The 27792-nt window shown below is 65.4% G+C and overlaps 10 protein-coding genes across 10 annotated transcripts in view; 5 read left to right on the top strand and 5 right to left on the bottom strand.

The window, feature by feature from the left end:
- Positions 1–105: 105 nt before the first annotated feature.
- On the top strand, positions 106–2688 carry AMSG_05852 (uncharacterized protein; the record flags this gene model as incomplete). Its single annotated transcript, XM_013901794.1, has 2 exons — positions 106–171; positions 349–2688. 2 exons carry the CDS (start codon positions 106–108, stop codon positions 2686–2688), a joined length of 2406 nt encoding a protein of 801 aa, XP_013757248.1.
- A 965-nt stretch (positions 2689–3653) lies between these two features.
- On the bottom strand, positions 3654–7810 carry AMSG_05850 (uncharacterized protein). Its single transcript, XM_013901793.1, has 2 exons — positions 6193–7810; positions 3654–5778 (listed from the first exon to the last, which is right to left on the bottom strand). Exons 1-2 carry the CDS (start codon positions 7760–7762, stop codon positions 3698–3700), a joined length of 3651 nt encoding a protein of 1216 aa, XP_013757247.1. The 5' UTR covers positions 7763–7810; the 3' UTR covers positions 3654–3697.
- A 385-nt stretch (positions 7811–8195) lies between these two features.
- AMSG_05849 (AAA family ATPase) lies at positions 8196–9725 on the top strand (the record flags this gene model as incomplete). The annotated part of the gene is made up of 1 exon (XM_013901792.1): positions 8196–9725. One exon carries the CDS (start codon positions 8196–8198, stop codon positions 9723–9725), a length of 1530 nt encoding a protein of 509 aa, XP_013757246.1.
- Positions 9726–10135: 410 nt separating this feature from the next.
- AMSG_05848 (BNR repeat domain-containing protein) lies at positions 10136–11829 on the top strand (the record flags this gene model as incomplete). Its single annotated transcript, XM_013901791.1, has 2 exons — positions 10136–10867; positions 10975–11829. 2 exons carry the CDS (start codon positions 10136–10138, stop codon positions 11827–11829), a joined length of 1587 nt encoding a protein of 528 aa, XP_013757245.1.
- Positions 11830–11841: 12 nt separating this feature from the next.
- Positions 11842–12882, bottom strand: AMSG_05847 (glycerophosphoryl diester phosphodiesterase; the record flags this gene model as incomplete). The annotated part of the gene is made up of 1 exon (XM_013901790.1): positions 11842–12882. One exon carries the CDS (start codon positions 12880–12882, stop codon positions 11842–11844), a length of 1041 nt encoding a protein of 346 aa, XP_013757244.1.
- A 398-nt stretch (positions 12883–13280) lies between these two features.
- Positions 13281–21678, top strand: AMSG_11912 (uncharacterized protein; the record flags this gene model as incomplete). The annotated part of the gene is made up of 2 exons (XM_013901851.1): positions 13281–19823; positions 19921–21678. The coding sequence occupies 2 exons, from the start codon at positions 13281–13283 to the stop codon at positions 21271–21273; spliced, it is 7896 nt and encodes a 2631-aa protein (XP_013757305.1). The 3' UTR covers positions 21274–21678.
- Positions 21679–23438: 1760 nt separating this feature from the next.
- On the top strand, positions 23439–24484 carry AMSG_05843 (dehydrogenase; the record flags this gene model as incomplete). The annotated part of the gene is made up of 2 exons (XM_013901789.1): positions 23439–24424; positions 24457–24484. The coding sequence occupies 2 exons, from the start codon at positions 23439–23441 to the stop codon at positions 24482–24484; spliced, it is 1014 nt and encodes a 337-aa protein (XP_013757243.1).
- A 40-nt stretch (positions 24485–24524) lies between these two features.
- Positions 24525–25454, bottom strand: AMSG_05842 (uncharacterized protein; the record flags this gene model as incomplete). The annotated part of the gene is made up of 3 exons (XM_013901788.1): positions 24525–24534; positions 24581–24939; positions 25017–25454. 3 exons carry the CDS (start codon positions 25452–25454, stop codon positions 24525–24527), a joined length of 807 nt encoding a protein of 268 aa, XP_013757242.1.
- A 240-nt stretch (positions 25455–25694) lies between these two features.
- On the bottom strand, positions 25695–27074 carry AMSG_05841 (retinaldehyde-binding protein 1; the record flags this gene model as incomplete). The annotated part of the gene is made up of 1 exon (XM_013901787.1): positions 25695–27074. One exon carries the CDS (start codon positions 27072–27074, stop codon positions 25695–25697), a length of 1380 nt encoding a protein of 459 aa, XP_013757241.1.
- Positions 27075–27441: 367 nt separating this feature from the next.
- AMSG_05840 (uncharacterized protein) overlaps positions 27442–27792 on the bottom strand; it is a gene marked incomplete at both ends in the record, with an annotated part of 770 nt that continues 419 nt past the window's right edge. Inside the window, one exon of the mRNA XM_013901786.1 lies at positions 27442–27638. Coding sequence (XP_013757240.1) covers positions 27442–27638 — 197 coding nt within the window. The remainder of the gene's footprint in view (positions 27639–27792) is intronic.

The following is a 27792-nucleotide window of genomic DNA, read 5'->3' as shown; positions in this document are numbered from 1 at the left end:
ACATAACCCCCCCCCCCCCTCCCACCCCCCTCCCACCCTCCTCCAACGCCAACCCCCCCAACCCACCCCTCTCACTCACCCCACCCCACCCACCCCCACTGGCAGATGTACGCCCCACAGCCCGGGGGCAAGCCTGTCCAGGCACTGTACTTTGCTGACGGCTCGGGCTATGTCTTCCCGCGGACAGCCAGTGGCCAGCCGCAGACCAGCGGTACTCCTGCTGCCGCAACCGACGCGCACGCCACACGCTCGCACGCAGGCTACACTCCGGCCTCACCACCACGGGCTGCTCCTGCCCCGCCGTACTACAATGCAAGTGCTGTGACAGGGGCTGGAGTGGGTGGTCAGGCTCCTGCTTCAGGCTCGGTCCCGCGCCATCTCATGCCCGACTACACCCGCTACCAGGAGAACGAGATTGCCGCCCTCAAGGCCAAGGTCGCCTCGTCCATTCACTCGCAGCACTCGGAGATCCACGCCCTCCGCCAGTCCATGGCCCAGGCCGATGCGCATCTGCTGTATCTGCGGAACCAGGTCGAGGAGACTGCTGCCGAGCGGGACAACCTCCGCGCCATGTTCAACGCCGAGGCCGCCGCTCGCGCAGAGCTCGCTTCGCAGTCAGACGCCATGGCCAAGTCGCTCGAGCGGGAGGCCGATCGCTCACGTGCTTCGCGCGCCGCCCTCATTGACGAGCTTGAAGCCGCCATGGCCGAGCTCGCTGCCCTCCGCGCCGAGAAGGAGAAGCTGTCTATGGCCAACGCCACCCTCACCGCCCAGCTCGAGGTCCAGTCGGCAAGCGCATCGTCAGCTTCGGGCCGCGCCTCGGCTGCCGAGGCCGAGCTCGATAGCCTCAAAGCGTCGTCGACTGCCACGGCTGCCCGCGAGGCGGCGGCCTCGGCCCGGGTCTCGGACCTTTCTGCTGCCCTCGACTCGGCCCACACGACCATCTCCCGCCTCGAGACCGAGCTCACTGCTGCCCGCAACGCCGCTGCCGCCGCAGACGCCAAGGCACAGGCCTCTGCTCTTCGCACCGCTGAGGACGCGGCATCGCTCCGCGCCCTCCAGTCGCAGCTCGACCAGATGACCAAGGCTGCCGATGACAACCGCCGCGATGCCTCCACCGCCTCGTCCACTGTCCACTCGCACGCACAGACCATTGCTGCTCTCAAGGACGAGCTCGCCACCACAGCTCGCGCTCGCGAGGACGCGCTGCTCCAGCTCCAGCTTGCCTCCAAAGAAGTCGCCATGCTCAAATCGCAGCACGCCGAGGCCGAGGCTCGCTTCTCGGAGTTTATGACCACCTCGTCGCAGCTCGCCTCAACCCAGCGCGAGCTCGACTCGGCGCATCGCGAGCTCGAGTCCACCAAGGCGGCGCTGACCAACGCCCGTGCCGCCGCCTCCAACGCCGACGCTACCGTCTCGCGCCTCCGCGGCGACCTCGACCACGCCAACGCCACCGTCGCCCGGCTCGAGAGCCATCTCGACGACGAGCGCGCCGCCGTCGCTGCCGCCAAGGCTCTCTTCGCCACCGCCGAGAACAACCTCAAGGACGCCGAGGCCAAGCTCCGCGCCGCAGACTCAGACCGCCAGCTCTGGGCTGCTGAAAAGTCTCATCTCGAGTCGCTGCTCAAGGACGCCAACGCCTCGCTTACCCGCGCCGCCGAACGCGCTGCCTCGGATGCTGCCACTGCAGCCGCAGCCTTTGCTGCCGAGCGCACCGAGCTCCACGCCGAGCGCTCGCGTCTCGAGGACGAGCTTCGCACTGCGCGCAACCAGCTCGACTCGGCCCAACATGCACTCGAGCGAGCTCGTATCGATGCCTCCGACGCCGCCTCCAACGCCTCGGCCTCGATTGCCGCCAAGACTGCCGAGTGCGAGGCCCGCGTCGCCGCTCACGATCGTGACCACCGCGACCTTGTCGCCGATCTCCGCGCCCGCATCGCTACGCTGGAGACCACTGTCGAGCGGCTCTCTCCGTTTGAGCCCCGCGCTGCAGAACTGACTGACAAGGTCGCAGTTCTCGCCCGCGAGGTCGAAGCCTCAAACTCGGAGGCTCGCGCGGCAGCGGCAGAGCATCGCGAGCTCGAGCGCAAGTACGACGCGCTCGTCGCCGAGAAGGACGCGCTCCTCGCGAAGCGCCAGGACGACTACCAGCAGCTCGCCAAGCTCTCGCAGTACGAGAGCGCGCTCGCCGACCGCAACCGCGTCGTCGCCGAGCAGCAGGGCCTTATCGAGGACCTCCATTCGCGGCTCAACATCGAGTCGGACGCCCGTTCGCGCGCAGAGTCGGAGGCCGCCAATCTTACCGCCCACATCAACCAGCTCAAGTCACGCAACGACCGCCTCACCTATGATGCAGAGGTCCAGGACTCGGTCCTTAAGGCCCTCGCTGCTGCCGAGCCCGACCCGCTCCGCGCCCCGCCACGGCCGTCCTCCGCCTTTGCACCGGTCTTTGCCCACTACAACCCGCGCCAGCCGTACGCTGCAGCCTACGCCTACGAGCCGCCGCACCCGCAGCATACCGCCCATCAGGCCCGCCCGGCCTCGCGCCCCTCGTCTGCCGACCTCCCCTCGCATCCGCTCCCGCCACCGTCATCCGCTCAGCCCGGCGCCCGCCACTCGCCGCAGGCCGAGCTGCAGTCGTATTTGGCCTCGCTAGACTCGTCGATCCGGTCGACGCTCGGCCAGTGAATGCGGGCTCGCCGCGACCGCTAAACCCGTTGCCGTGCACGCACGTGCTGGCCTTGTGGAATTTGCCAACCCCCGCACACTGCTCGGACTTCCACCGCACTCCCATTTCACGCCATGCCGACCCTCCCCCTCATCGCACTGGTTGTCATTGCCTTGGTCATCACCGCAGTGCCGCTCGCGGAGGCGCGTCTGCTGCCGTTCCAGCACCTTCTGGGCGAGACAACGTCGGTGGTGGCGACGGCTGCCATTCCCACTCCAGCGGCCGTGGCGGTGCTTGATGCCTACGACAGCAGCCTGTTCCTTGATGAAGCCAGTGCCGCCTCGTGGGGCTTTCCTGCCGGCAGCTATCCCATTATGCTCATGCTCAACAACATGACGGATCTCAAGACCACGCCGATTGACATCATTCCAGGCCTCTGCGAGCAGTACTACGAGTTCATCGTCCTCATCCCCTTTACCTGCTTCAAGACCAACGCCTCGTTTTGCGGCGGAACGGCGACTCAGCTGTACCTCGACAACTCCTGGGCGGTGATCGGCGGTCGCGAGTTCTACCACATGCCTAAGACTCTCGCTCACGTCAACTGGGCTCGCGGCACCGGCGGTGCTCCCGATATCTTTGCCGCCACTGCCATGATCCAGCCCAGCGACCTCCTGCTCAACGCCTCCATGACCATCGACGACGATGTCACGTACACATACGCCGAGTTTGCCAAGTACATGCCGATGTGGACTGCCGCTTTTGACGGCTTGATCATCCAAAACTCACCGCTCTCATCGTCGCATTACTGCTCGTCCATGCCCATGGCCTGGGCCGATGCCTCGTTTTCGCCTGCCTCGCTCACGCTGGACCTCAACCCGACGGCCTTTGCTGGCCTCCCACCCTCTGCGTCAACGTTTGCCGTGGGCGCCGCTACGCCAGATTCGTCCATCGGTGCCTTTTACATGGCCAACGTCAAGTGGGCCCTCTCGCAGCCGTGGCAGTCGTGCGAAGCGTAAAACACGAGCTCTTTCACTCGATGACGTGCATGTCGCGGAGGGAGAAGCGGATCTGCGAAATAGCCTTGTCCACCTGCCCCAGCCTATGCTCCACCGCCGATCGCTCCTCGCGCTCGCGGCGCGTCTTGGGGTGTGACGGGATGCGCGCGAGCTTGGACTCGAGGCTCTGCTTCTCAAGCGAGAACTGCATCAGCTGGTTCTCCATCCGCCCGGTCTGCTCCATTCGCGCCTGCAGCGATGCCGCCGTCGCGTACGGCTCCATCTGCTGCGGCGCGCGTGCCTGCGGCTCGCGCCGCCGCAGCCGTCGCTCAACCTGCGACCCGGGGCCTCCTCCGCCGGGGTACTGCGGATGCTGTGGTGGGGGCGGCTCGCGACGCTCAGGCACTGCTCGGCGCTCGGGCCTCCCGCGCTGACGCGGTTCGGCAGTCTGCGGGTCAACCAGCAACGAGCCGACGTGATCGACATCGCGGAAAGGCCGCCTCGGCCGCCCGATCTCATCATCACCAAACACCATCGAGCGCATACCTCCGCGACCGCCATCCATCGTGTGCGGCCGACCACTGCTCTGCTTCTTCGGCGGCGAGAAAGACGCCATCGAAGATGTCTGCCACCGATCGCCGGTCTCCGGATCCGACCATCCAAAGTCAGCTGACGAGTGGTCCGGCCTGACCGGCGACGTCGACCGATACGGTGAGACAGGCGCCTGGCCTGGCCGCACACGCCGCGGAGGCGACGACGCCGGCGCAGTGCCGGGACGCCATCCCTCGTCCACTCCGCCCCTAGGCTGACGCTCCCGTGGCCGCCCACGCTCCAACTCGCGCGGCCGCTCACGCTCACGCTCATAGGCTGCTGGCCCAATGATCGATCCCGGCCCGGCTGATGTCGTCGGCCTCGACCGGCCCATGCCGATGCTGCCGCTGCCACCGCCGGCAGGGCCGCTAGCGGCACGCCGCAGCGCATGGTTCTCTTCCTGCAGCGAGCGAAGCTGGGCCAGCATGCCAGGATCGGGTCCGCTCCCGCCACCGCTGGCACGAGCCTGCTCGAGCGCCTGCCGCAAACCGCGGTTCTGCTCCAGTAGCTCCTGTACCCGGGACTCGAGTGCGGCAGCGGCCGACCCACCCGACGACGCATCGTCCAGAGCTGCGCGATACGACGCTGCGTTCTGCTCGGCCGCTGCAGCCTGGTCTGCCAGTCGCGACATGTGCGCGTGCATCGACTCCATCTGCGCCCGCAGCGCGACTGCTTCATCACGCGCTTGCTCGCGGTCAGCCGCAGCGGCGTCGCGGTCAGACGCCATTCGGCTCACCTCCTCCTTCATCCGCTTCACCGCCGACGACGACGAGTCGGTGTTCGTCGCCAGCAATCGGCACTGCTCCTCCAGCCGCTTGCACATGGTCTGCGACTCGCCCAGCTTGAAGAGCGCGTCTTCCTTCTCCACCTCGCGCCGGGTCACCAAATCCTGCAACGACTCGACCTTTTCCTTGTACGTCGTCACCTGCCGCGCCAGACCTTCGGCCTCCGATCCCGCCGACGCCGCCTTCTGCTTCAGCGCCGCCTCACCAGCTTTGAGCGCGGCCACCTCGTCGCTGAGAGCACGGATCTTGGCCGTGGCCGCGGTCATTTGTGCCGCGAGGTCCGACTCGCCGGCCGCTGACGCCGCCCGGAGCCCGTCGATTTCGGCGGCCGCAGCCTCGAGCTGGCCGCGTAGCCGCTCAATCTCGGCCTTGGCCGAGCTCCGCGTGTACTCGAGAGCTTTGTGCAGCTCCTGCGCCTCGCCGGTCACTTCTTGCAGCCGCTGCTCAAGCGAGTCGCGCATGCGCTCAAACTGCGCCCGCGGGACCATGTCGCCGCTCGGTGGCCCGGGCGGAGGTCCGCCGCGGGCGGGCCCACCACCTTGCACTGGCGAGCCACCGCGCGCGAGCCCGCTACCCTGCGTTGGCGGGCCATCCGGGCCCGGGCACTGCATCCGCGCCTGTGCCTGCGCCTGCGCCGCTGCCAGCGGATGCTCTGGCGTGACAGAGTCTGCCTGCTCGCGCAGTGACTGTAGATCCTGCTGTTGCAGAAACCGAAACGGCAGCTGCTGTCCCTGGCCAGCTGGCATGTGCTGTGGCGGACCGCGGCGAGGAGGGGGTGCCTCTTGCGGGGCTTGCTGCTGCTGGTGGTGGCGGTGCTGCTGGTGCTGCTGCTGCTGGTGCTGCTGCGGCGGCTGGCGAGGATGCGACGGTGGCTGGTGCTGCGGTTGGCCCTGCCCGCCGTACCAGGGCTGGCCGGGGTACGGCTGCTGGCCGGGGTACGGCTGCTGGCCGGGGTACGGCTGCTGGCCCGGATAGTACCCCGGTGGTGCCATCATCAATGGCATGACCATGGGCGCAGCCTGGCCACCATGGCCGCGGCCGCTGCGGCGCTGCCGGCCCGGACGCGATCGCCTCCCACGGTGCGAGCGCCCGTCGCGTCGCGACCGACTGTGGTGCCCGTGGCGGTAACCATGCCGTCCGCTCCGCCCGCCACTCGGGTATCGGTACTCATCGCCGTCGTCGTAAGAGTAGTACCCGTCGCCGAGCGAGTACGAGTAAGAGCTGCCGCCACCGTCGACGTCGCCAGACGAAAAGTGCGAGACGCCACCGTCAGCCCGCCGCCCACGGCCTGAGCGCGAGCTTCGGGTCCGCTTCCGCGAACGAGGCTCGGGTGCCGCGACTCCACGGCCGGCGTGTCCACTGCTGCGGTCTGCCACATGCGGCGGGAGTGCGCGATGTGCCTCGGGTCGCCGCGCCGGGCTGAGCGAGAGCGACTTGCGATCCTCGTGGAGGACACCGCCGGTGGTAGGTGTTGGGACATAAAACTGCGACTGAAACGGGAGCTCGTCCTCGCCGGCCGACACGGACGTATTCGCTGCGCCAACTCCGGCACCAAGCCGCGGCGGCTGGTCGTTTCCCAGTGGGGTGTCCGGCGACGGCGGGAGGCGGGGGACGGCCGTCTGTCCACCGCGAGCCGGTGGGCTGCTCGCTCCTGGCCTGGCGTCAAACTGCGGATCGTGATCATGGTCGGCAAAGTCATGGTGCCGCTCGACGGAGGACGGCTCGGCCTGCGTATGCTGCAGCATTGCCGCGTGTTCGAGGAGTGTCATGCCCGCGGCTTCCGAGCCGCGTGGTGTGACCCGTGCCGGCGTCCGCGACAGCTCGCGCGACGGCAAAAAGGTGCCCGTCGCAACGTTCCCGTGGCTGTCGATAGTCCGCGGCCCGCGCGGCGGCGAGCCTAGCTCGGCCTCGACGTCCTTGTTGTCGTCGATGACAAACTCGTCCGAGATGTCCTCGTCGTCCTCGTCCTCGCCGTCAACAACCCGGTATGGCCCGCCGCGGACCGGTGGCGCCGTGGTTGGCAACGGCGGCGAGGCCGAGTACGAGCCGGCGTCGTCAAATGAGGTCGAGTCTGCCCCGCCGTTGCCGATGTGGCCCGAGTCCCCGTCGTACTCCTCCTCCTCGTCGTCGTCGTCATCTTGGTCGGCAGCGTGAGTCCTTCGCGCCGACGACTGCACCACGAGGTTGTCTGCCTCGTCGGTTTCGTCGTCATCGTCATCGGGGTGGCCGACAGCCGCGCCGCCATGCGGCGAGCCAGCCACCGACGGCCCGGCATACACCGACGACTTGACCGGCGTATACGCTGCGTTCTCCTCAAATACCGAGTCCAGCAGCTCGTCATCCTGCGCCGACGAGAATGAGGTGATGAGCGCTGACGGCGAGTCCGGCACAGCCGGAATCGGTGCCGTGGCGTTGGTGAACGACGCCAGGACCTCCTTCTGGTCGACTTGCAGCTCGTGCTGGAGCCGGGCCCGCGCCGACGCCCATGCCGCCGACGACGGCGCCAGCGGCGAGTCAATCAGCTCCTCGTGATAAGCAAAGCTGTACTCGGGCGAGTTGCCAATCCGGTCGCCGGGTGGTGGCGATGCTGCTGCCGGCGGCGTCCGCGGAATGCGCGGCTTGCGCGAGAACGCAGCTGCGTCGAGCTCACCACCTCCACCTCCCCTCACGGGCGACGTCAGCGAGTCGACGTCTGATGACATGTCCAGGTATCCTTCAGCCATCTCTTCACCTCGTGTCGTTGTTCTCTTCTCCGTCCTGCTCTCTTCCCCTTTGTCTGCGTCTGCTTGCCTCTGCCTCTCGCTGCGCGCGAAAAAACGGCCGCTTTGCCCGCTCGGTCTCACTGTCTCCAGCGCCCAGGGTGTGTGCGGGGGGGGGGGGGGACCACTTGCTCAACAGTCCAGCACTCGCCCGAGCCGTGCGGGTGTGGAACTTGTACTACCCTCCTCGAGGTCTAGCCCGAGCAAGTCAAGAGTGTCTGCCAAGTGGCAGGTGTCCCCTCCTCCCCCCCCCCCCCCCCCGGGGGGGGCTCCCCCTCCTCCTGCCACTGCCACTCTCGCCTGCCACCGCCCAAACACAATCACGATCACGATCCAGAGCACGATCACCACTTCACCCTCCCCTCCCCTCCTCCCCGCCTCCACCACCTTCCTTGTCATGACCTCGGAAGTCGGCTGGCGGGCACTGGCAGGGGCACTGAAACGGCATGCGGGTGGCGACCCACATCCTGAGGTCCATTCAATCCTGGTCACTGCACAGGTCGGCCTTGGTGCTGCTGCATGGGTTGTCGACCAGACTGAGACGGCCGGCGGTCTCGTCGCTCACTGCCACCCGTCCGAGGTCTTCGCTGGCTTTCCGGGCGATGTGCGGCGCGGGCTGGCGCATGCAGTCCATGCTGCTGGTGTGAAGGCACTTGAAGGTCTCCCGGTTGTGCTTGTAGTCCACGACGTCGAGCTGCTGGCGCCCGGGAAGCGGAGGGCCGCAAGCGCACCCGATCGTGATGAGCTTCTCACCGAGCTCGGCCTCGTGGCGCTGATCCGGGCTGCGCCCTCATCGGATGTTCTGCTCGTGCTCATTGCCGAGAGCACTGCTCTTGTTTCGCGTCGCGTTGTCTCGTCTGTGAACGTGGTCATTCCGCTCGCCGCCATGCCCGGCCCGATGCGGATGACCCGGGCACTCGCCGATGCCGCCGCCGCCGGGCTCGAGTGTCCGGACACGCCTTCGACGAGATGCGCACTGAGCGCGGTCTCGCAGGGATATGTCTTTGACGACTTGCGCCAGGGCGTCCGCAATGCGGCGCTTGACTGCGCCATGGCAAGTTGCTCGCGTGACGCCCACCTCGGCGCCGTCTGCACCGCGCTGGAGCGCGTCACCCCGCTGTCGCAGTATGACGCACCGGTCTCTGTCCCAAACGTCTCATTTGACGACATCGGTGGTCTCGACCGCGCCAAAGCCTTGCTTGGTGATGTCGTAGCCGAGGTCAAGGCTGCAGCCTCTGCCCGTGACATTGGCGATGGGCCGGGCGGCTTTGCGCGCGGCGTTCTGCTCCACGGCCCGCCGGGCACCGGCAAGACCATGCTTGCCAAGGCTTGCGCTTCTGCGCTCGGCGCTTCGTTTCTCGCAGTTCCAATGTCTCGCATTCTGGTTGGCTTTGTGGGTGCGTCGGAAAAGGCGCTGGCGAGCTTGTTTGCCGTTGCACGCTCCGCAGCGCCGTGCCTGGTCTTCTTTGACGAGCTGCAGGCAGTGTTTGGCGTCCGCGGTGCGTCCAAAGCGAGTGCGTCGGACAACAACCTCGTCACGCTCCTGCTTACCGAGATGACGGCCTCTGCCCCACATGGCGTTTTGGTTGTCGGCGCAACTAACGTGCTGGCCGGCATCGATCCTGCGCTCCTCACACCGGGCCGCTTCGACATTAGCATTCTGGTTGATACGCCGGGCCCCGCCGACCGCGCAGCCATCCTCAGCGGCATCCTCGCAGCCATGCCGTGCGCTGCAGGCCTTGACTTGACATCGCCCCGGTTCGATGCCATTGTGACCGCAACAGACTCCGCCTCGGGCGCGGATCTCCACGGCCTCGTCCACGCTGCCGGTCTTGCGGCCCTCCTCCGCAACGTCGTCTCTCCCACGCTCACCTACGACGATCTCGATGCTTCCATTGCCCGTTCAGCGCTTCTCCACTCCAGCTGAGGACGAGCCTTCCGCCGCGACCCAGCGGCGGCGACGGCGACTGACCAAGTAGACTTCTGCCGATTCGCCGCCTTCCCTGCCTCACGCTCACGCCACCCCCACCGCACTTCCTCACAGCCATGGCGGCTTCGTCGGCCACCTCGGCCACCACCTCGTTCTACGAGCAGTACTTTGGTAATGAACTCGAAGAACGCTATGGTGACGTGGCCTATATGACGTAGTACGCTCCCTTCTCGTCTCCTCCCCTGCTCCTTGCCCACACCAATCGCCCCCACCGATTGCGGCACATGTCATGCGACCTCTCCTCCCCCCTCCTCTCCGCATCTCTGCACCCTACTCACGCCCAGTCCAGTGTATACACCTTTGGAAGGCCGTCGCTCTCTGGCCATGGAACAAAGTACCGGGAGACCATGCCTCGGATCCTGCAGCAGTTTGAGTTGGCGTGCGTGGTCAAGGTCGCGGTGGCGTCGTTCTTCTCGCTGGCGCTGACGCGAGCCGGGCAGGTCTACTTGTGGGGGCAAGAGGTGTCGGACGGCGCGCACGAGTCGTGGTACGGGCATGATCTGGAAGGTTATCCGGCACAGCCCGAGGTGCTCCAAGGCGATCTGGCTGACCTACGCATCACCGAGATTGCCACCTCCACTCCGGGTGGCATGGGCACTCTCTGCGGCGTGGTGGCCGACGGCACAGCCTGGGTGTGGGCGTCCGATGGCGAGGTTCAGGTCACAACCACCCGCATCGAAGGAGTGACTTCAGTCAGTGTCATCGTGCTGGGCGACGAGGTCGGGGCGGTGCTGACGAGCGACGGCGCGGTCTTTACCTTTGACGTCCGCGTCCTCGTCGACCCGTACGGCGGGCCAGCCGGCGCTGGGCCGCCTTCGATCATGGCAACGAGGGTCGAAACGCTGGTCGGCAAGTGCGTGGTGCAGCTTGCAGCTGGCTCGACGTATCTGGCCGCGCTCGATGCTGACCACAACATGTACACCTGGGGCTCGCAGTCGCCGCACTCGAACGGCGGGTATCTCGGGCATGGCGCCAAGTACGTCGACCCGGAGCTTGACTCAGAGCCACGGCTTGTGGAAGCGCTTGCAGGCCGGGTCCGTGCCATTTCTGCCGGCTGGATCCACACCATGGCGGTCGACGTCGACGGCCAGCTGTGGGCGTGGGGCGATGGCCACGACAACCGACTCGGGCTCGGCAGCTCCGATGCTGACTTTTGGGCGGGACGCCGCGGCACGCCCCGACCAAGGTCGAGGCACTCCAAGGCGTCGACGTCATGGCAGTCTCCAACTCGCGCGGCAACGAGGCCGCCATCTCGACCGACAACAAGGTCTACACCTGGGGCGGCCCGCGGTTCGGTGGCCAGTTCCACTCGGACACCCCGTCGCCGCTCACCAACTTTATTCCGCTCTACCGCAACGGCGTGGCCCAGATCCAGCAGATTGCCTGCGGCCGGTTCCACACCGTCCTTGTCACCCGCGTCCGCCTCACCCTCGTCGAGCTTTGCCTCCGCCACATTGCGTACAACGCCTCGCATTTTGCCGACAACGAGATCGACTACCTTCCTCTTGAGCTCCAGGACCTCCTCCATCGGTTCTGCCTCGATCGCCGACTCCCAACCCGTCGCCCGCTCACCGCCGAGGAGCGGGCCCAGATCCGCGTCCGTCGCGATGAGTTCTCGTTTTTCGAGGGCGCGTCGGATCCTGAGTACGAGTACGCTTACGAGTACCCGTCGAGCGACGACGACAGCGGCGGCGAGGGCCCGGCCGACACCCGCACCCGCACCCGTGTCCGCACCCGGATCGGTCGCCGCCGCATGCGCCGGGGCCGAAACCAGAGACGCGGCGGCGGGGGCGGGGGTGGCATCTCCATCCAACAGCTGCTCTCCATCGTCTCCCGCCACCCCAACCTCTCGCTCCAGGCGAACGGCGACGGCTCGGTCTCGCTCGTCATGGCCGGGAGCGACGACGAAGGGAGCGACGGCGAGAATGATGATGGAGGAGGCGGGTTGTTTGACATTTTCCAGGCTTTTGCCGCGTCTGACGACGAACAAGGCAGCGATCCTCCGTACGACCCGGACCTCAGCTCGGGGTCATCCTCGTAGTTGGCCACGGCATCATGGGATCATGCCGTATGAGCCGCCGGTCGGCGAGGTAACCCCGCGCGGCGAGCGCGCGGCGCGCCGCTGCCGCCGCCGCATCAAGCGGATGGCGATAAAGACAAGGATACAGACCAGTGCTCCCGCGGCAAACGAAAATATGGATGCCAGTGCCACTGTTGAGTTCTTGGTGTAGCCCGAACGCGAGGCACGCTCCTCAGCGGCATTGGCCTCGGCCAGCGTCGTCGTGAGCCGGGTGACATAGTCTGTGAGGATGGCATCAACCGAGTAGCTGAACATGATCCGCATGTCGGCAGCCGCGTTGACGGTCCACACAGCAACAGCCATAAAGTGACTCTTAGCAGCAGCCACAAACTCGGGCGTAATCACCTTGCGCGAGACCGAGAAGCCGTCGACGCCGCGAAGCGCCATGTCCGCAAAGAATGCGTCCGGATCAGCCTCAAACGCCTCAAGCGAGCCGGTGAGATACTGGATCCGGGTCGCGTTGAGTGCGTTGCGGACCTCGGCCATCTGGTCAAACGTCCAGCACGAGGCCACCGTGAGGCCCTGGACCTCGGGATCCGGAATGACGTCGGCGAGGAGAGCACCGATGCCTGGTCCGGTCTGCTTCATGTCGAGGACCATGAACACACCAGCTGGAACCGTCACCGCCAGACCCTCGGCCAGCGATGGAATCTTGGCGCCGGCAAACTGCGGTCCAAACCACGAGCCTGCGTCGCACTCGGAGAGCTGCGGCGGGCCTGATGCCGGGAGGAAGTTGTACGTCGAGATGGAGCCGGTGCAGTTGGTTGTCCGGTCGAGATCCTCGTCATGGAGTAGAACAATGACCCCGTCCTTGGTCACTTGCAAATCAATCTCCACCCCGTCCACGCCTGCCTCAATGGACATCTTCAGTGCAGCCAGCGTGTTCTCTGGCGCCGCCGAGGAGTAGCCGCGATGGGCCACCGCCCTCGGGAGCACTTTGGTCACCATGGCTGCCGAGCCAAGCTGAGCCACGCACACCACCACCGCGAGCACCAAAAGACTCAGCCGAGCCATTCGCAGCCGAGCATCTGTCATTCCCATGGCAAACGTCTCGTTTCCAGAGTTGGGTGGTAGTCGTGGTGGCTGTGGTGGTGGCTGTGGTGGTGGCTGTGGTGTTGGTGGCGGGTTGAAGCAGGGGCAGGGTGGGCGCCGGCGGTGGTCAAGTTGGGCGCGACTCGTCGGACGAGCGGGCGCCATCAGACGACACGAGTGGGTGGCAGCAGGGGGGCGGGGGGGGGGGGGAACGAGGCGACGACCACAAGATGGGGTGAGGCTGTATGACTCACCACCTAACGCTGACCCAAGGTCGAGTAGACACAGACCCTCTACCTCTCCTTCTGCTTCTCCCTCTGCCCTCGGGAAGTCAGCCAGCGTAGTCCGAGTCCTGCTCCTCCTCCTCTCCTCGGCCAACCATGTTCAAGTTTGGGGCAAGCAAGGGTGCCGGAGGAGGCGACGCTGCTCCGGCTGCAAAGCCCAAGGCGACCGGCGGCTTTACCTTTGCCGCAAAGTCCAAGCCTGATGCTTCTGCCAAGGCCAAGGCTGCCGGTGGTGGCTTTACCTTTGCCGGAAAGCCCAAGGATGCCGCCGCGCCAAGCTCTGCTGACGCGGGTGACGAGGCCAAGCCCAAGCCCAAGGCCGGAGGCTTCAGCCTTGGCAAGACCACCACCGCGCCCAAGGCCGCCGATGGCGACAAGGCCAAGCCCAAGGCCGGAGGCTTCAGCCTTGGCAAGACCACCACGGCGCCCAAGACCACCAATGGCGGCGGCGACGACAAGGGCAAGTCCGAGGCGAATGCTCCAGCGAAAAAGTCGGTCGGCTTTGCCATTGGTACCAAGTCCAGCTCCAAGACAACCAGTTCTACGTCTGGTGCCAAGACCATCGGAAAGGCGGGCGCCGGAGCGTCTCCTGGAGGAATTGACTTCAATCCGACGTTCCGCACTCTGTTCGAGACGCTCGAGGCTGCCGATGCGCGACGTGTTCCGGTCAAGAAGCTCTCAACGTACCTCGACGTCCACAGCGGGGCGATTCTCAAGCCGTTTGCGTTCTTCAAGCCGCAGTCGGCGGCGTCGGCCAAGAAGGTCCGGAGCGGGAGCGTGAGCTGGCGCGGCAAGCCGCTCAAGGTCGACAAGCATCAGGCAGACTTTGTGGTCCGCGTTGCAGGCCTTGTCGGCGTCGACGAGCTTCAAGTTCTCGGCCTCCTCCACGCCTTCTTTTACACTCAGGGTGTTCGCATGCAATCGTTCGACTACAGTGACGACACCTTTGCGCTTGCTGTTGCTGACCACTACTTTGACGAGCGGCTTTGCATCTTCCACTGCATGGGAGCCATGCTCCGCAACGCGTCGGATGAGACCAACGCTTACCACAGCGTTTGCAAGGCCTTTGTCGACAAACATGTCTCTGCCACCTTTGCCGCCGCCCTCGTCGACGGATACAAGGCGCTCGCCGCCACCGAGCTCGAGCCTCAGTCCGATGTCGGCACCGCTCGGCACGTCACCACCGCTGCCGCCCTCGCCAACATCCGCGAGCAGCTCGCACTCCTCGAAACCGTCTTCCTCGCGTACTACTCGGCCATCACGCCGCGGTTTGCTGACCTCGACTTGCTCAGCAACCTGTTTTACAGCCAGAACTTTGGCCAGAACCAGGTTAATGCGGCGCTCCTCCCGCACGGGGCAGGCATTCTCATCGACCGTGTCTCCTACCTCCACGTCCTCATTCTGCTCGAGGTCATGTCGCTCGAGGGCTTCCTGCCCGTCGCCTACGAGGACCTTGCCCTCGGCCCGGATGACGATGTACAGGCCGAGTTTGGGCGGAGCCACCCTTACATCGCCGACCACGAGCAAGTTCTTGCCTTTCACAAGACGCTTGTCGGCTGGATGGAGATCTCGAGCTCGCTGTTCCTCGCCCCGATCCTCCTCGGCTGGGCTGCGGTTCTCGAGCGCGAGCACTATTTTGCGCGCAAGAGCGCCGAGGAAAACAACAAGGGAGACATGAGCTTTGCTGGCGGCAATAGCGACAGGTCGCCTGATCCCCATTCTGTCGCCATGGGGTACGCAATTGGCCATAGCGCCTTCGACGTCCTCATTGCGCTCATGCAGCTCGAGTCGTCAGAACTCGAAGGCTTCAAGCCCAACTCGGTCGGTTTCAAGTCGGTTCTCAAGGGCCTTCTTTTCTCGCTCATCACCTCGTTTGGCGCGTCATCCCTGGTTGCTGCCGCGCCGAGTGTTGTCGAGTTTGCCGTCCAGATCTTCGACTCGGAGCCCGACCTCGTCCGCCAGTTCTGGCACGTCGACTTTCACTCGAGCACCCTCCGCTCGCTGTACGACACCTGCGTGGCTCGTTTCCCTGTCCAATTCTACCCGCTCTGCTCGCTGCTTCGCGCCCTGGCGTCCGACCCGGACTGTGCCCGCATCGTCACTGTCATCCTCGGCGAACTCGACACGCTCACCGCGGTCGTTGACGACAACTCGGTCGAAAGATACAGCTACTCGAGTGATGAGCCGGCCTACCCGTACGAAGAAGTCGAGTACTACACCCTCCACGACATTGACCTCGGCAATGCGCTCAACATCACGCTGCCGGCCGGAACAGTCGGTGTTCGGCTCTCGGAGCCCGACATGCCGCTCACCATCCAGTTCCACATCCGCTACTCGGCTTGGCACGTCCTCTACGCCACGCTCGCCAAGTTTGCCAAGAGCGTGTGTGACGGCGCACCGGCGCTCGACCTCGTCGAAAGCGTCACCTGTATTCTGCAGCTGATGGCACGGCTGTTGGAGCAGCAACCGAGCCTCGACAACATGTTCCCTGCAGCATACGCCGAGCCGGAGGCCTTCGGTCGCGCCAACCCGGCGCTGGGCAAGCTCCTCGGCTCGCCGGCGCCCATCAAGCACTTTCTCCCGCTCCTATTCCCGATTCTCTCGCTCTGTGGCGCGTACTCGGATCCGCCGCTGGACATGCTCACCGCCGCGCTTTCGTGCGTCTCGTACTTTGCCCTCGCCCATCCGACCGAAGTCTGGGAGCGGCTGCAGTACTCTGACTTTCTCCCGTCGTACGCGCCGCAGGAGGAGGCTTTTGCCACGGGTGCTGCCGGCGGCGGCATGCGGTCGGCGCTGCAGCGCATTCTACACAACACTGAGGTGCCCAACGGCGAGTACTCGATGACGCTGGCCTTTCTCGACCTCATCTCGACGCTCCTTGTCAACTGCCATCTCTCGAGCCCGGTCGATGGCGAGTTTCACAGCAGGCATGCGCCGCGAACAACACTTTCGTTTGCCGCTCTCGCGCCGGCGGTCGACTACCTCCGCACCGAGGTATTTGCGTACTACGACGGCTGGCGCTACCGGTCGGTTCTCCAGCGATGGGAGATCGGAACCAAGATTCTTGCTATTTTTGCCGAGATCCTGTACGACACCTCGAGCGACGACTCGGTGGTGGCCATGGCAGTGGCCGAGCCCGGTGCGGCCGACGCGGCGCCGTTCTCGCTCAAGGACTCGCTTGTCGACGCCTTTATGCACGACGGCTCGCTCCATCATGCCCTCCTCACCGTCATCGGCATGGGGCCGCACGCTGTGGAGGCGCTGTTTGCTGCACGGCGAACTCGCGAAGCGCAGGCTGTCGAGGCCATGATCATCTCCGCCTTTGAGGTCCTCCACTTTCTCCTCTTTGACCCGTCTGTGCAGGAGGCCAACGCCGCGCTCCGCACATCGCTCCTCTCACGGACTGTCGGTGGCGACGAACTCTCGCTCATTGCCGCCATCGCGTCGTACATCAACTACCCGTACGCGCCGCGTGTAACCGTTCTTGCCGTTGACACACTCTCGCAAATCTGCACCATCTCGCTCGCCTCGCGGCCGTCGCCGTCGATCCTGGGCTACTTTGGCGCCGACGCACCCATCTTCCGCGACACCTTTGTCAACCGCCTCAAGTCGAGTGCTGAGGACGAGGCCGTCCGCATCGCCATTCTCAACCTCATGTCGACCGCGCTCGAGACCCAGCCTGGCCTTGCGCAGCTGCTCCTCAACGACGAAGTTGGCGAGAGTGGCACCGCCAAGGGGATTGCGGCGGACGAGAAGGCCAAGGCCAAGACCAAGCAGCCGCCCAGGTCCAAGGTGGGAGTCACCTCGGGCCTCTCGATGATTACCAAACTCCTCAAGCACGCGCCCAAGGCGTTTACCCAACAGCCGCGGCTGTTTGAGCGGGCACTCGCGCTGCTGTACTCGCTCTGGGGTTCGTCGCACTCGCGCGGCATCATCCAGGTCCTCCGCGAGCTACCGGACTTTTGGCGGTCGGTCTGTGCACCGTTGCTAGGCAAGCCCAACCCGCTGCCGGACGACCTCTTCAAGCCAGTGGACGAGGGCGAGGGCGAAGGCCTGCCAGCGGAGACCGCGGTCTCGCGGTGCTATCAGCTTGCGTGCCAGACCTGGGCGCTCCAGATTGTGGCGCTCGAGCTCTACCACCGAACACCGTTCGGCATCGACGCCTCGCTAGTGGGTGTCATCAACGAGTTGGCAACCAAGACCAAGTGGGAGGTGTGGATGAAGCCGTTCATGGCGACTTCGTTTGAGCCGTCGGTTGTGGCTGAGCTTCGCACTGCGGCATCGCGCCTCGGCATCTCGCTGGGTAACTTTAAGACGCTCCGCACGCCGTCGCACTCGTTTGGTGCCGACTATGTGTACGATACCTCGCTGCTGGCCAAGAAGTTTGCGCCGCAGCGCCACGAAGACAACGTCCGCGACCTCTTTGAGCTGCTCCCTGTGGCCAACCTTGCGTGGTCGCTTGCCGATGCCGAGTGCGCGGTCGTCAAGGCGCTGGCGCTGTTTATGGAGTCTCTCGTCTTCCGCCATCCGTGGCTCTTCACCGCCTCGCCGGCACCCAAGCCGAAAGCAGGTGGCGCCGACGGTGAGGCGCCGGCGGCCTCGGCGCGCCAGCTGTTCAACGACGCTGACGAGAGTGGCGCCAAAAAGGCTGCCGCGGCGGGGTGGTACTTTAACGTCCTCGACCTGCTCGCCTCTGTCGTGGCCGATCATGCAGGCGACGACCGGGTCGTCGAGGCCATGCTGCTCGAGATCATGGACATGTTTCTCTCGCTTATCTCCGAGTGGACACTTGGTGTCTCGGCGCGCCTTTCTGGTGACTCGCTGCTCCACGACGTGCCGCAGCTCGCGCCGCTGCCGCGGACGGCCAGGCCGCTCACGGCCGCCAACGCTGCCGTTCTTGTCAGCAAGCTCCGGGTGACGCTGGACAAGCAGCTGGTGGTGTATCGGACCGAGAAGGCTGCGGGCGTGCCGCCGCTCCTCCCGCCTCTGGTCACGGCCCTTGTCATTCTCCTTCGATACACTCCGCGTGGCGCCGAGTCTGGCAGCGGGGCCGAGCCAGTTCCTAGCAACAGCGAGGCATCGAAGCCATTTGTCGACCACGAACTCCTACTTCCGCTGCTGTGCGAGACGGTTGCGCTGTTTGCGGGCGATGACGGCATGCTCCGGGTTGGAGTTGCTGCGCTCGACGCGCTCCTCTCTGTGCCGTCGCAGCGCAAGCCGGCGCGGAACGTCGAGGTGCTCGCACAGAATGCCACCGTGGCGACGCTCGTCGCTGCGCTTGTGCGGCAAGTGCGGTACATGGAGACGCCGGACCTCGCCGAGATCATCCTTGACATGTTCCTCTCGTTTGCCTCCTCTGCAGCCGGCGCCGCGGCGCTTGTCCACGAGGGACTGCTCGCGAAGCTCGCGTCGCACCCGCTGTTCGGCCAGGGGCCGGGCGAGCACGGGCTCGCGATCTACCTCGAGAGTGGAGAGCGCAACGGGTGGCACGCAGTCTGGTGCCAAACGCTCGCGCTCGTCACCATGGTCCTCCAGTCGCTGCCGTTTGAAGAGAGCGTCGCCGATGCCGCGCTCGAGTTTGTAGCGCTCCACCAGCATGCGCTGGCCAGGGCGCTCTTTGTCGAGACAAACCCGATGGTGGCGATGGAGGACACCTCGCCGAATGCTCCGTCGTCACTCACGCTCGCCAAGCTCGAGGAGATGCAGCGTGTCGCCGGCCTGCTGTACGTGCTCTCGCAGCCTGAGTTTGTGCAGCGGTGGCAGTTTGTGGTGCCGGGCGCAGCTGCGGCGCACCAGGCGCGGATGACTGCGCTCCTCACTGATGCTGTTCACCTCCTCCGCGAGTCGGGCACGCTTGCGGCGCTGGTGGTCCCGGTCACCCACGCCGAGTACAAGCTCTCGAACCGGGCACGCGACGAGAGCAGCAAGAGAGAAAAGGGCGGCGCTGCCGCGGCCCAAACATTGACACGCGACCGCGTGTCGTACGCGCGCCGCCGTGATGTCCGCCAGCTCCTCAGCGAGGAGCAGTACACCGTGGGCGGCCTGCTGGGAACCGGCAAGCCGGCGCTGGCGGACGCGCTGGTAGCACTCAACACTGATGTCGCAACGGCTGCAAGGAAAGCGCCGACAGAGGCCAAGAGCAGTTCATCGAATGGTGTCTTTGACGCCAACCCGCTGGTGGCGCTGGTGCAAAAGCGGCTGCTTGTGGTTCTGCGGTCGTGTGTGGGCGTGGTGACTCGGCTGGCACCGGACGTCCGCGGCATGTACAACGGCGACGTCCTGCTCTCGTCGGTCAAGATCTCATTTGCGCCGCGATCGGAGCACAGCTCGCAGCTGCCGTCCATGTCGGTACTCGTCGGCGCGACGCGGCTCTGTGTCGACATGGTGGATGCCATCGGAGATTCGCCGGCTGCTGACCAGGCTGCGCTGACCACGACCAAGGCCGTCCTCATGTACATCATCGAGAACTGTACCTACGTCCTGCTCGGACACATCGTGTTCTTTGTCAACACCAAAATGTCGCGGAGTGAGAGCATGGACGTCTTGCGCAACGTCGCCAGCCTCCGTGATCTCCTCGCCAAGGAGGCCATGAGCGGGAACAAGTTCCTCGCAACTGCACGGGAAATGCTCGAGTCGACAGTCGCCAGCAGCGACGGCAAGTAAAGAGCAGCACGAGAGACCCACACCTTTCTGGCGGCCCACACCATTCAACCAGCACAGCATGGCATTTTGGCAGAGTTGCGTCGAGGTTGTGCGCTCGCGACCCAAGAGCGTGGTGGCCGGAATGGTGGCGGTGGCGGCGCTGGTGAGGAGCGTGGGTCGATACCTCGCGCTGACGCCGACGGAGCGGTGGCACTTCTGGCGCGGCGTGGCCAACCTCCGCCGGTTCTCGCCGGTGGTGGTAGCCAACACGCTGCGGTGGGCATGCTCGGTCCGGGGCCTGCGGTTCATGGCTGCCACCTGGGGCCTGGTCGATGACGAGGCGCTGGCGGCGGCGGCGGTCCCGCTCCCGGCTCGGGCGCCGGTCCCGGACCTCCCGATTTGGATCCCGCTGATGTACGAGCACGCCACGCTGCGGAGCGTGGCCGAGCCGGACTCGGTGCCAGCTGTGGCGAGTCATGGTCTGCTGGGTGCGCGGGCGTATGCGCGGGCGCCCGACGGAGGAGCTGATGCGCCCGAGACAGTGGCGGCGCTGCGGCTGGCGCCGATGGCGGCGCTGACGCTCCGCGGCGAAAAGGTGGGAAGGGGTGTGATGCGGAGCGCGCGCCCGTTTGATGGCATGTATGACGGGAGGGCGGTGGCCGTCTTCCGCAACACCGACGCGTACCACTTTAGCGCGCTCTGGACCGAGCTCCCCGGCTGTGGGCTCTTTCTGCCGTGGGCGGTGGACGAGGCCTGGGAGGCGCCGCTGGCGGCGGTCCTTGCCGGCGACATGAGCCCGGCCGAGCTGCAGGAGGCTGATCCGGTGCTGTACACTGCGCTGCGGCGGCGGTGGGTCCTGGCCACGCCGGCCGAGTGGGTGGCGGCCGCGGAGCACTGGGAGGCGATCGTGGACGAGGCGCGGGCGCAGTTTGCGGCGACCGGCTGGGTCCTCCTCGAGGGCCTACTTCCTGCGGAGCACTTTGCGGCGGTCCGTCTTCACTGTCGCATGCTGTTTGAGAATGGGGCATCACTCTTCCGCGCCGAGAACGGACACTCCAAGTTCCGATGGACCGAGCCCGTGGCAACGTACCTCAACAATCAGCTGACGCCACTGGTGGCGCGCATTGTGGGTGAGCCACTTGTTCCGGCGCGGCCGATCACCCACTGGTACCTTCCGCGGTCGTCGCTCCTCTTCCACATCGACGGTATGCCGTACACGTACTCGATGTCGCTCAACGTGGACGAAGTCCGCGACGCCGACGCGCATGTACCGTCGTTCTCGTTCTCAGTCATCACCAACTCGCTTGCGGCGCCTGTGGCCGACTTTGAGCTTCCGCTTGGCGTCGCCATCCTCTTTAAGGGCTCTACGCTCCCGCACTACCGCGACGTGCAGTACTCGCAGACGCAGACGTCGATGTCGTGGTCGTTTGACCGCGTGGCGTTTTAATGGCTGCAGGTTGGGACGGTGCGGGCTCACGCTGACGCCGCGACCTCGTCGGCGGGCTCGGCGTTGAGCGACTCGAGGTCTGCGGGCAGCTCGCGGATGGTGGTGTCGTAGTACGCCTCGATGGCGCGCATGTAGCGAGCGGTCTGTGGGGTGATGATGTTGATGGCGAGGCCCTTGCGTCCAAACCGGCCTGAGCGGCCGATGCGGTGGATGTAGTTCTCCTTGGAGAGCGGTAGGTCGTAGTTGACGACGAGCGAGACTTGCTGGACGTCGAGGCCACGAGCCCAGAGGTCTGTGGTGATGAGGACGCGGGCGGCGCCAGAGCGAAACTCTTGCATGACCGCGTCGCGCTCGGCCTGGTTGTGCTCGCCGTGCATGACCGCAACGGTAAAATGAGCCTCGCGCATCCGGGCGGCGAGCGTGTCGACGTGGGCGCGCTTGTTGCAGAAAATGACCGCCTGAGTAATGGTGAGCGAATCGTAGAGCCCACAGAGGGTGTCAAACTTCCACTCCTCGCCGTCGACCGCCACGTAGTACTGCGCGATGCCCGAGAGCGTGAGCCCGTCGCGGTGGACAAGGACCTTGGTCGGCTTGGTCATGAACTCTTCGGTGAGGGCAAGGACGGCCCGCGGAAGGGTGGCCGAGACCAGCACGACCTGGACCTTACCCGGAAGCGAGGTGTAGATGGTGTCGATCTTGTCCTTGAGTCCGCAGAGGAGCATCTCGTCGGCCTCGTCGAGGACGAGCATGCGGACCGACTTGGGGTTGATCATCGACCGTCGCAGCATGTCCAGCATCCGACCGGGTGTGCCGGAGACAACCTGGACGCCCGCACGCAGCTTGGCCAGATCCGCCTTGATGGCCTTGCCGCCGACACACGCGTGCGCCTTAACGCCGAGGTAGTCGCCGAGCGCGGAGAGCACCGCCGCCGACTGGGACGCGAGCTCACGGGTCGGTGAGACAACGAGGACCTGGACACACCGCGACGCCGGGTTGACATTGTTGAGCACGCCAATGGAGAACGTGCCAGTCTTGCCGGTTCCGGACTGTGCCTGCGCGATGACGTCGCGGCCCTTGGTGATGGGCACAATCGCCCGCGACTGGATGGCCGACGGCTCCTCAAAGCCAAAGGCATAAATGCCCTGCAGCAGCCGCGGCTTAAGGCCCATCGAGTCGAATGTAGGAAAGATCTCCACCCCCTTGGTCACTCGGAAGTCGGCCTCCTCCGCCCGCAGCTTGGCACTCAGCGTGCTCTTGTGCCGCTTGCTGCGCCCCTCTTTCGTGGCCGACAACGACGACGAGGAGGAGGATTCGCCCGATCGCGAGCCGCGCTTACGCTTGCGCTTGCGCTTGTGCTTTGATGATGACTTGCTCTTAGCCTTGGTCTTGGCCTTGGACTTGGCCTTGGACTTGGCCTTGGCCTTGGCCTTGGCCTTGGCCAAGACGGACGAGACGGACGAGGCGGAGCGGGGCTTGGAGGCCACAAGGGACGACTTGGGCTTGCGGTACGAAGCCGAGGTCGTGCGCTCCTTGAAGCGAGCCACCAGGTCCATGGTGCGTGGTGGGTAGCCTTGGTGGTGATGGGGCGTCAGGTTGTCTTGCACGTGTGCGCAGTGCCTGGGTCGGGCTTGTTGGTCAAGGATGGTTTGGATGGGTGGTGACACGGGAGGGGAGGGGGGGGGGGGGGGAAGGGGAGCGAACAAATGCTTTGGTCAAGATCACTTTATGGAACATGTATTCCTCGGAGAACATTGCTTTTACTCTCTTGTTTGTGGCCGTGGTCAGGTTTGAAACAGGTGAGGTGGACTTGATGCGGCTAGACAAGCTTATACTGGCTCGCTGATGTACGGGACTTGGTCAGAAGCTACAGTACAGTCTCGAACAAGGGCTGCACACCCGGTCGTAGGTGTGGTACAGTGCGGCCTGTCTGTGGCACAAACGTGGCAAGCCGCCAAATGTCACCGCAGATTAGCCGCTTTCGCCGCAACAGCGCATGAATTTAATACAGCGCAAAGGGGGCCGTGCTCACTCCCCACACAGGCAATTGCCAACGAGGAAAGACCCCAAACCACACAGTAAGTGCATTGAAGGCCGCAAGCCGCGATGATTCAGCTGCGTCCATGGTTGGCACGCCACTCACCAACAGCTGCCCAGACTTGCACAGCATGACCGATCGTGTCCTGATTGAACACCCTGTTCCCGAGGCGCAGGAGCTCCTGCCATCGATGGTGGGCCGCGTGGCGGTGGTGACGGGCGCGTCGAGTGGGCTCGGCATCGAGACGGCCAAGTGGCTGGCGCTGCGTGGCTGCGACGAGGTTGTGCTCGCGGTGCGCAACACAGCCAAGGCTGATGGCGTTGTCGATGACATTGTGGCCGAGTGGGGTGAGCAGGTGCCCGACCTGCGGTCGCGGCTGGTGGTGATGAAGCTGGACCTGGCCGACCTTTCGAGCGTGCGGGCGTTTGCGGCTGCGATGGCTGAGCGTCACAGCCACCTCGACATACTAGTCAACAACGCGGGGATCAACATCCCGCTCGGCCGCACCACCGTCGATGGCTTTGAGATGATGTACGGCACAAACCACATCGGCCCGGTCTGCCTCACTGCCGAGCTCATGCCACTCCTGCTCGCGGCGCCAAACCGTGCCGTCGTCTCGACCTGCTCGTCGGGCGGTGCAGACTCGCTCGCGCCGGCTGGACTCGTCCCGGACACCGATGAGGGCCTCACGCAGTGGCCGGCCTACGGCCGCTCCAAGGCTGCTAACCTGGTCTTTACCGTCGAGCTCCAGCGCCGGCTCCTTGCCGCGGGCATCGATCACGTCCGTGCCATGAGCTCCCATCCCGGCTGGACATACACTGGCCTCGTTGATGGCGAGGGCTTCCTTGTCCGCATGCTCAACAAGATGTTCTCGCAGAACGTCCAGATGGGCACCACTCCGCAGCTGGCGTCGGTCGGTGCCGGCTTGCTCCCTGCCGACCATCCGAACAGCGCGTCGACGCACGCGTTTTTCGGTCCGCGTGGATGCAAGTCGATGCGCGGCCCGCCGCACGAGATGCCCATGTTCCGCGAGGATGAGGTCAAGGACGTTGAGCTTGGCACCCGGCTTTGGGACCTCACCAACGAAGCCATTGGCATCGACAGCTGGGCTTTTGAGTAGTCGCATACCCACCCACGCGCTATCCCAGCTCCTCAGATCGGATTGAGCTCCCGTGAGCAATAACAGCATCAACATGTTGCGCATGCAACCAATTCTTTAGTACTGCCTCTGCATCAATCAAACACCACCCGCCGGGTCGACGCGCCGGCAACGGGGCGGCAAACATGCTGAGGAGCGACATGGTCGAAGGCGCGGCGCCAGGCTGGGTCGTGTCGTCGTCATCCGACTCACTGCCGCTCTCGCCAGCAGCATCGTTCTTGCCGTCGCTACCGGCGAGGGCCTCCGAGGCCTGCGCCAGCGCCTGGCTGATGGTGGTGGTGTCGGCGGGGGCAGGCTGGCGTGGGTTGGCGCTTGCCACAGGCGCAGACCGCTTCGTCCGCGAGCTCTTCTTGCGCGCCGCTGCCGCCGCTGCACCCTTGCTCTTGCTCTTGCTGCTGTTCTTACGAGAGCTCGCCTGGAACGAGTACGGCGATCCAAGGAGAAGCATGGCAATCGAGTTGTTGTGGATCGGCTGCGCGGCGGGGCGGTGCCTGCGGGCCGCGATGCGTTGTATGCGGCGAGCGCCTTGGCGTGGGCAGCCTTGGCAACCTTGTACTCGGCCTTGGCCGCTGCTGCCTGTGCCTTGAACGCTGCCTGCTCCTCGGTGCTCAGCGCCTTCCACGCTGCGCCCAGCGCCCGCATCACGTCGGTTGCGCGTGAGCCCGGCGGCATCGACGCCGCCACCTCAGCCCGCTTGCTCGCCGAGAACAGCATGTACGCTGACAGCGGCCGCTTGGGCGCCACCGGTGGAGCTGCAGCGTCCTTGTCGGCTCCACCCGTCTCGGTCCCATCCTCGCCTCCTGCAGCTGGTGCGTCGGCAAACAGTGGGGGCGGCGATGGCGAGGCCGACAGCCGCCTCCGTGCCGCCTTGGTTGGCCGTCCAGCCGCAGCCTCGGCCGCCTCGGCGTCACCTTCCTCGCGCCTCCTCTTGGGCGACGGCGGTTCAGGCATCCGGGCGACTTTGGGGCTCTCGTGTGGGATGTGCATGTATGTGTGGGTATGGGGGGGAGGGGGGGGCGGTAATGGTGGGGGGGGGGTGGCGACGAGTGGTGGCGCCACTTTTGATAGAATCTACGTCGGCAGCCGGTGCGATGCCGGACCAAACCAGGTTGGTTGTTCGTGATCAGCTGCAGATAGAGCGGCGCCTGGGAGCATCGAATGAAAAAGGCGGCAATGAGGGGCTGCAGAGTGTGCAGATGTGGCGTGGCGGTCAAAGTAGCGCGCGGGCTAACGCCGTCGCCGACGACGACGGCGGCGGCGCGGTGGCGTCTCGTCGTCGAGCCAGTGGGCCGATGACGGCGCGTCGTAAAAGACGTCCGAGTCCGAGTCGGACCACCAAGAGCCATCGCTAGAGTTTGAGCCGTGGCTGGAGTCCGAGCCGTGGCCAGAGTTCGAGCCGTTGCCTGTGTCAGGAGTGATGGCTAGCTCGTCGATGGTGCCGGCAGAGAGCTCAGACCACGGGATGTCGATGCCTGGAATCCGCATCATGCGCTGGTATGGTTCGACGGCGCGGCGTTCAAGAGTGAGGACAATGCGGCCGCCAGCGAACTTAAAGTAAACGTCCGAGAGCGCGCGGACGCGCTTGCCATTGATGGCAGAGATGACATCGCCGACGGCGAGCCCGAGGCCGGCCGGCGGCGGCGCAGCGCAGATCGAGTCGCCTGCCACGGCAGTGACGGTTACCATGCCGGGCTCGGGCAGGTCAAGAACGAGCTCGCGCCGGGCAAGCCAGCCCTTGGCGGGCACCGCGGTCGCAATGGACTCGCGGACGAGGAGCTCGTGATACGGCACGCCGAGCGAGGCGTAGATGGCGGCGAGCTCCTCGCGTGGTGAGAAGAGCGGGAGGCTTCCGCCAAGACACGCCGGGAGCGCAGAGCGCGGGATGGCGGCAAAGAGGTCGTTCTCGGACGAGCCGAGAACGTTGATGCGGTCCACCATTTTCTTGGTGAGGAAGGGGCGGACAAGCTTGAACATGAGGTTAAAGTACCACGGTGGGTGCAGGAACATCATGCCCTTAAATCGCATCGGCAGCGTGTGCTGGATCATCCGCGTCCCGCGCTTCATATCGGCCCGCGAGAAGCTGCCCATGCCCGGCGCGTCCGCCATGTGCTGCAGCGCCGAGACGCCGCGGATTTGCGCCGCGTCGTTGTTGGTGAGGATGCGGTCGTAGGCGAGCCAGAGTGTGCGGTGGACGTCGACAATCTGGACGCGCGCCTTGTCGACTCCGCCGAGCACCATTGCTGTGAGATACGTCCCGTTGCCCGGCAGCGGGATGGGGACGTTGACCACCACACCGGCCTCATACACCCGGGTGAGCCAAGGCAGGTCGCCGCGAGTGTAGCTCCCTGGAAAGTCAAACTCGGCAGCAAAGGCGTCGTACGCCGTCCACAGCTGAGCCGCGTCGTCGAGGCGGAACTTGCGGGCGCGAAGAAAGCGCAGCAGCCTCTCACGCTCGCCGCGGCCGAGAGTCTTCTCGTCTAGCCCAAGTGCTCGTGCCAGAGCCACCTGGGCCTCAGCGATTTGTCGCGGATCGAGCTCGCCGAGCTCGCGACAAGCAATGTCCGCGAGGACGGAAGCGTCGTAAGGCGAGGACGAGGCACCAGCCATGGCAGGGTGTTTATCGCCGCCCTGACCAAGCGAGTCCACTACTTGCACTGACCGCGTGACAGCGAAGCTAGCCAGGTGGTGGCACACCCGTTTTGGGCAGGGCGCAGTGGTGCGGCGGTGCGGAGAAACCGTACTCCGCAATTGCTCCGCGACGCCACCTGCACGTGTCACGTCAAGTGTGCGGAGTTGGGGAGAAGGAGTGAGGAGGAGGAGGGCAGTTGGGGCCCTGGTCCTGCCACCTCTGGTCCGCTCCCGACCACAGCACAGGCAATAGGCACGGGGAATGGGCCCGGGCCCGGACACACGAAGGAATGAGAGCAGAATGGCGAGGAGGAAGAGCAAGCATGTCCAGATGTCCACAGCCGGATCACATCATGCCGTCTTCCTCCCACATCTCGTTGAGGATGTGCAAGAGCGAGGGCAGCGGAGTGGGCTCGCCCAGGGCACCCGAGCGGGAAATGAGGCCGTCGTGAACAGCGTCGTAGTCGACCTCGCGCAGCTGCGGACGCGGCCCGGCTGCCGATGCCACAAACGCATTACGGTCTTCGCGCCACTTGAGCAAACCTGTGGGTTGGACGAGAGGTAGGTGAGGCGGGGGGGGGGGGGGGAGGAGGGGGGCAAGGGGAGGAGGGGGGCAAGGGGAGGGAGGGGGGCAAGGGGAGGGAGGGGGGGGCAAGGGGAGGGAGGGGGGCGAAGGGAGGGAGGGGGGCGAAGGGGC

This window comes from Thecamonas trahens (assembly GCF_000142905.1).
Source record: "Thecamonas trahens ATCC 50062 unplaced genomic scaffold supercont1.27, whole genome shotgun sequence".
Lineage (NCBI taxonomy): Eukaryota > Apusomonadida > Apusomonadidae > Thecamonas > Thecamonas trahens.
This window is presented reverse-complemented; position numbering and strand designations above follow the sequence as displayed.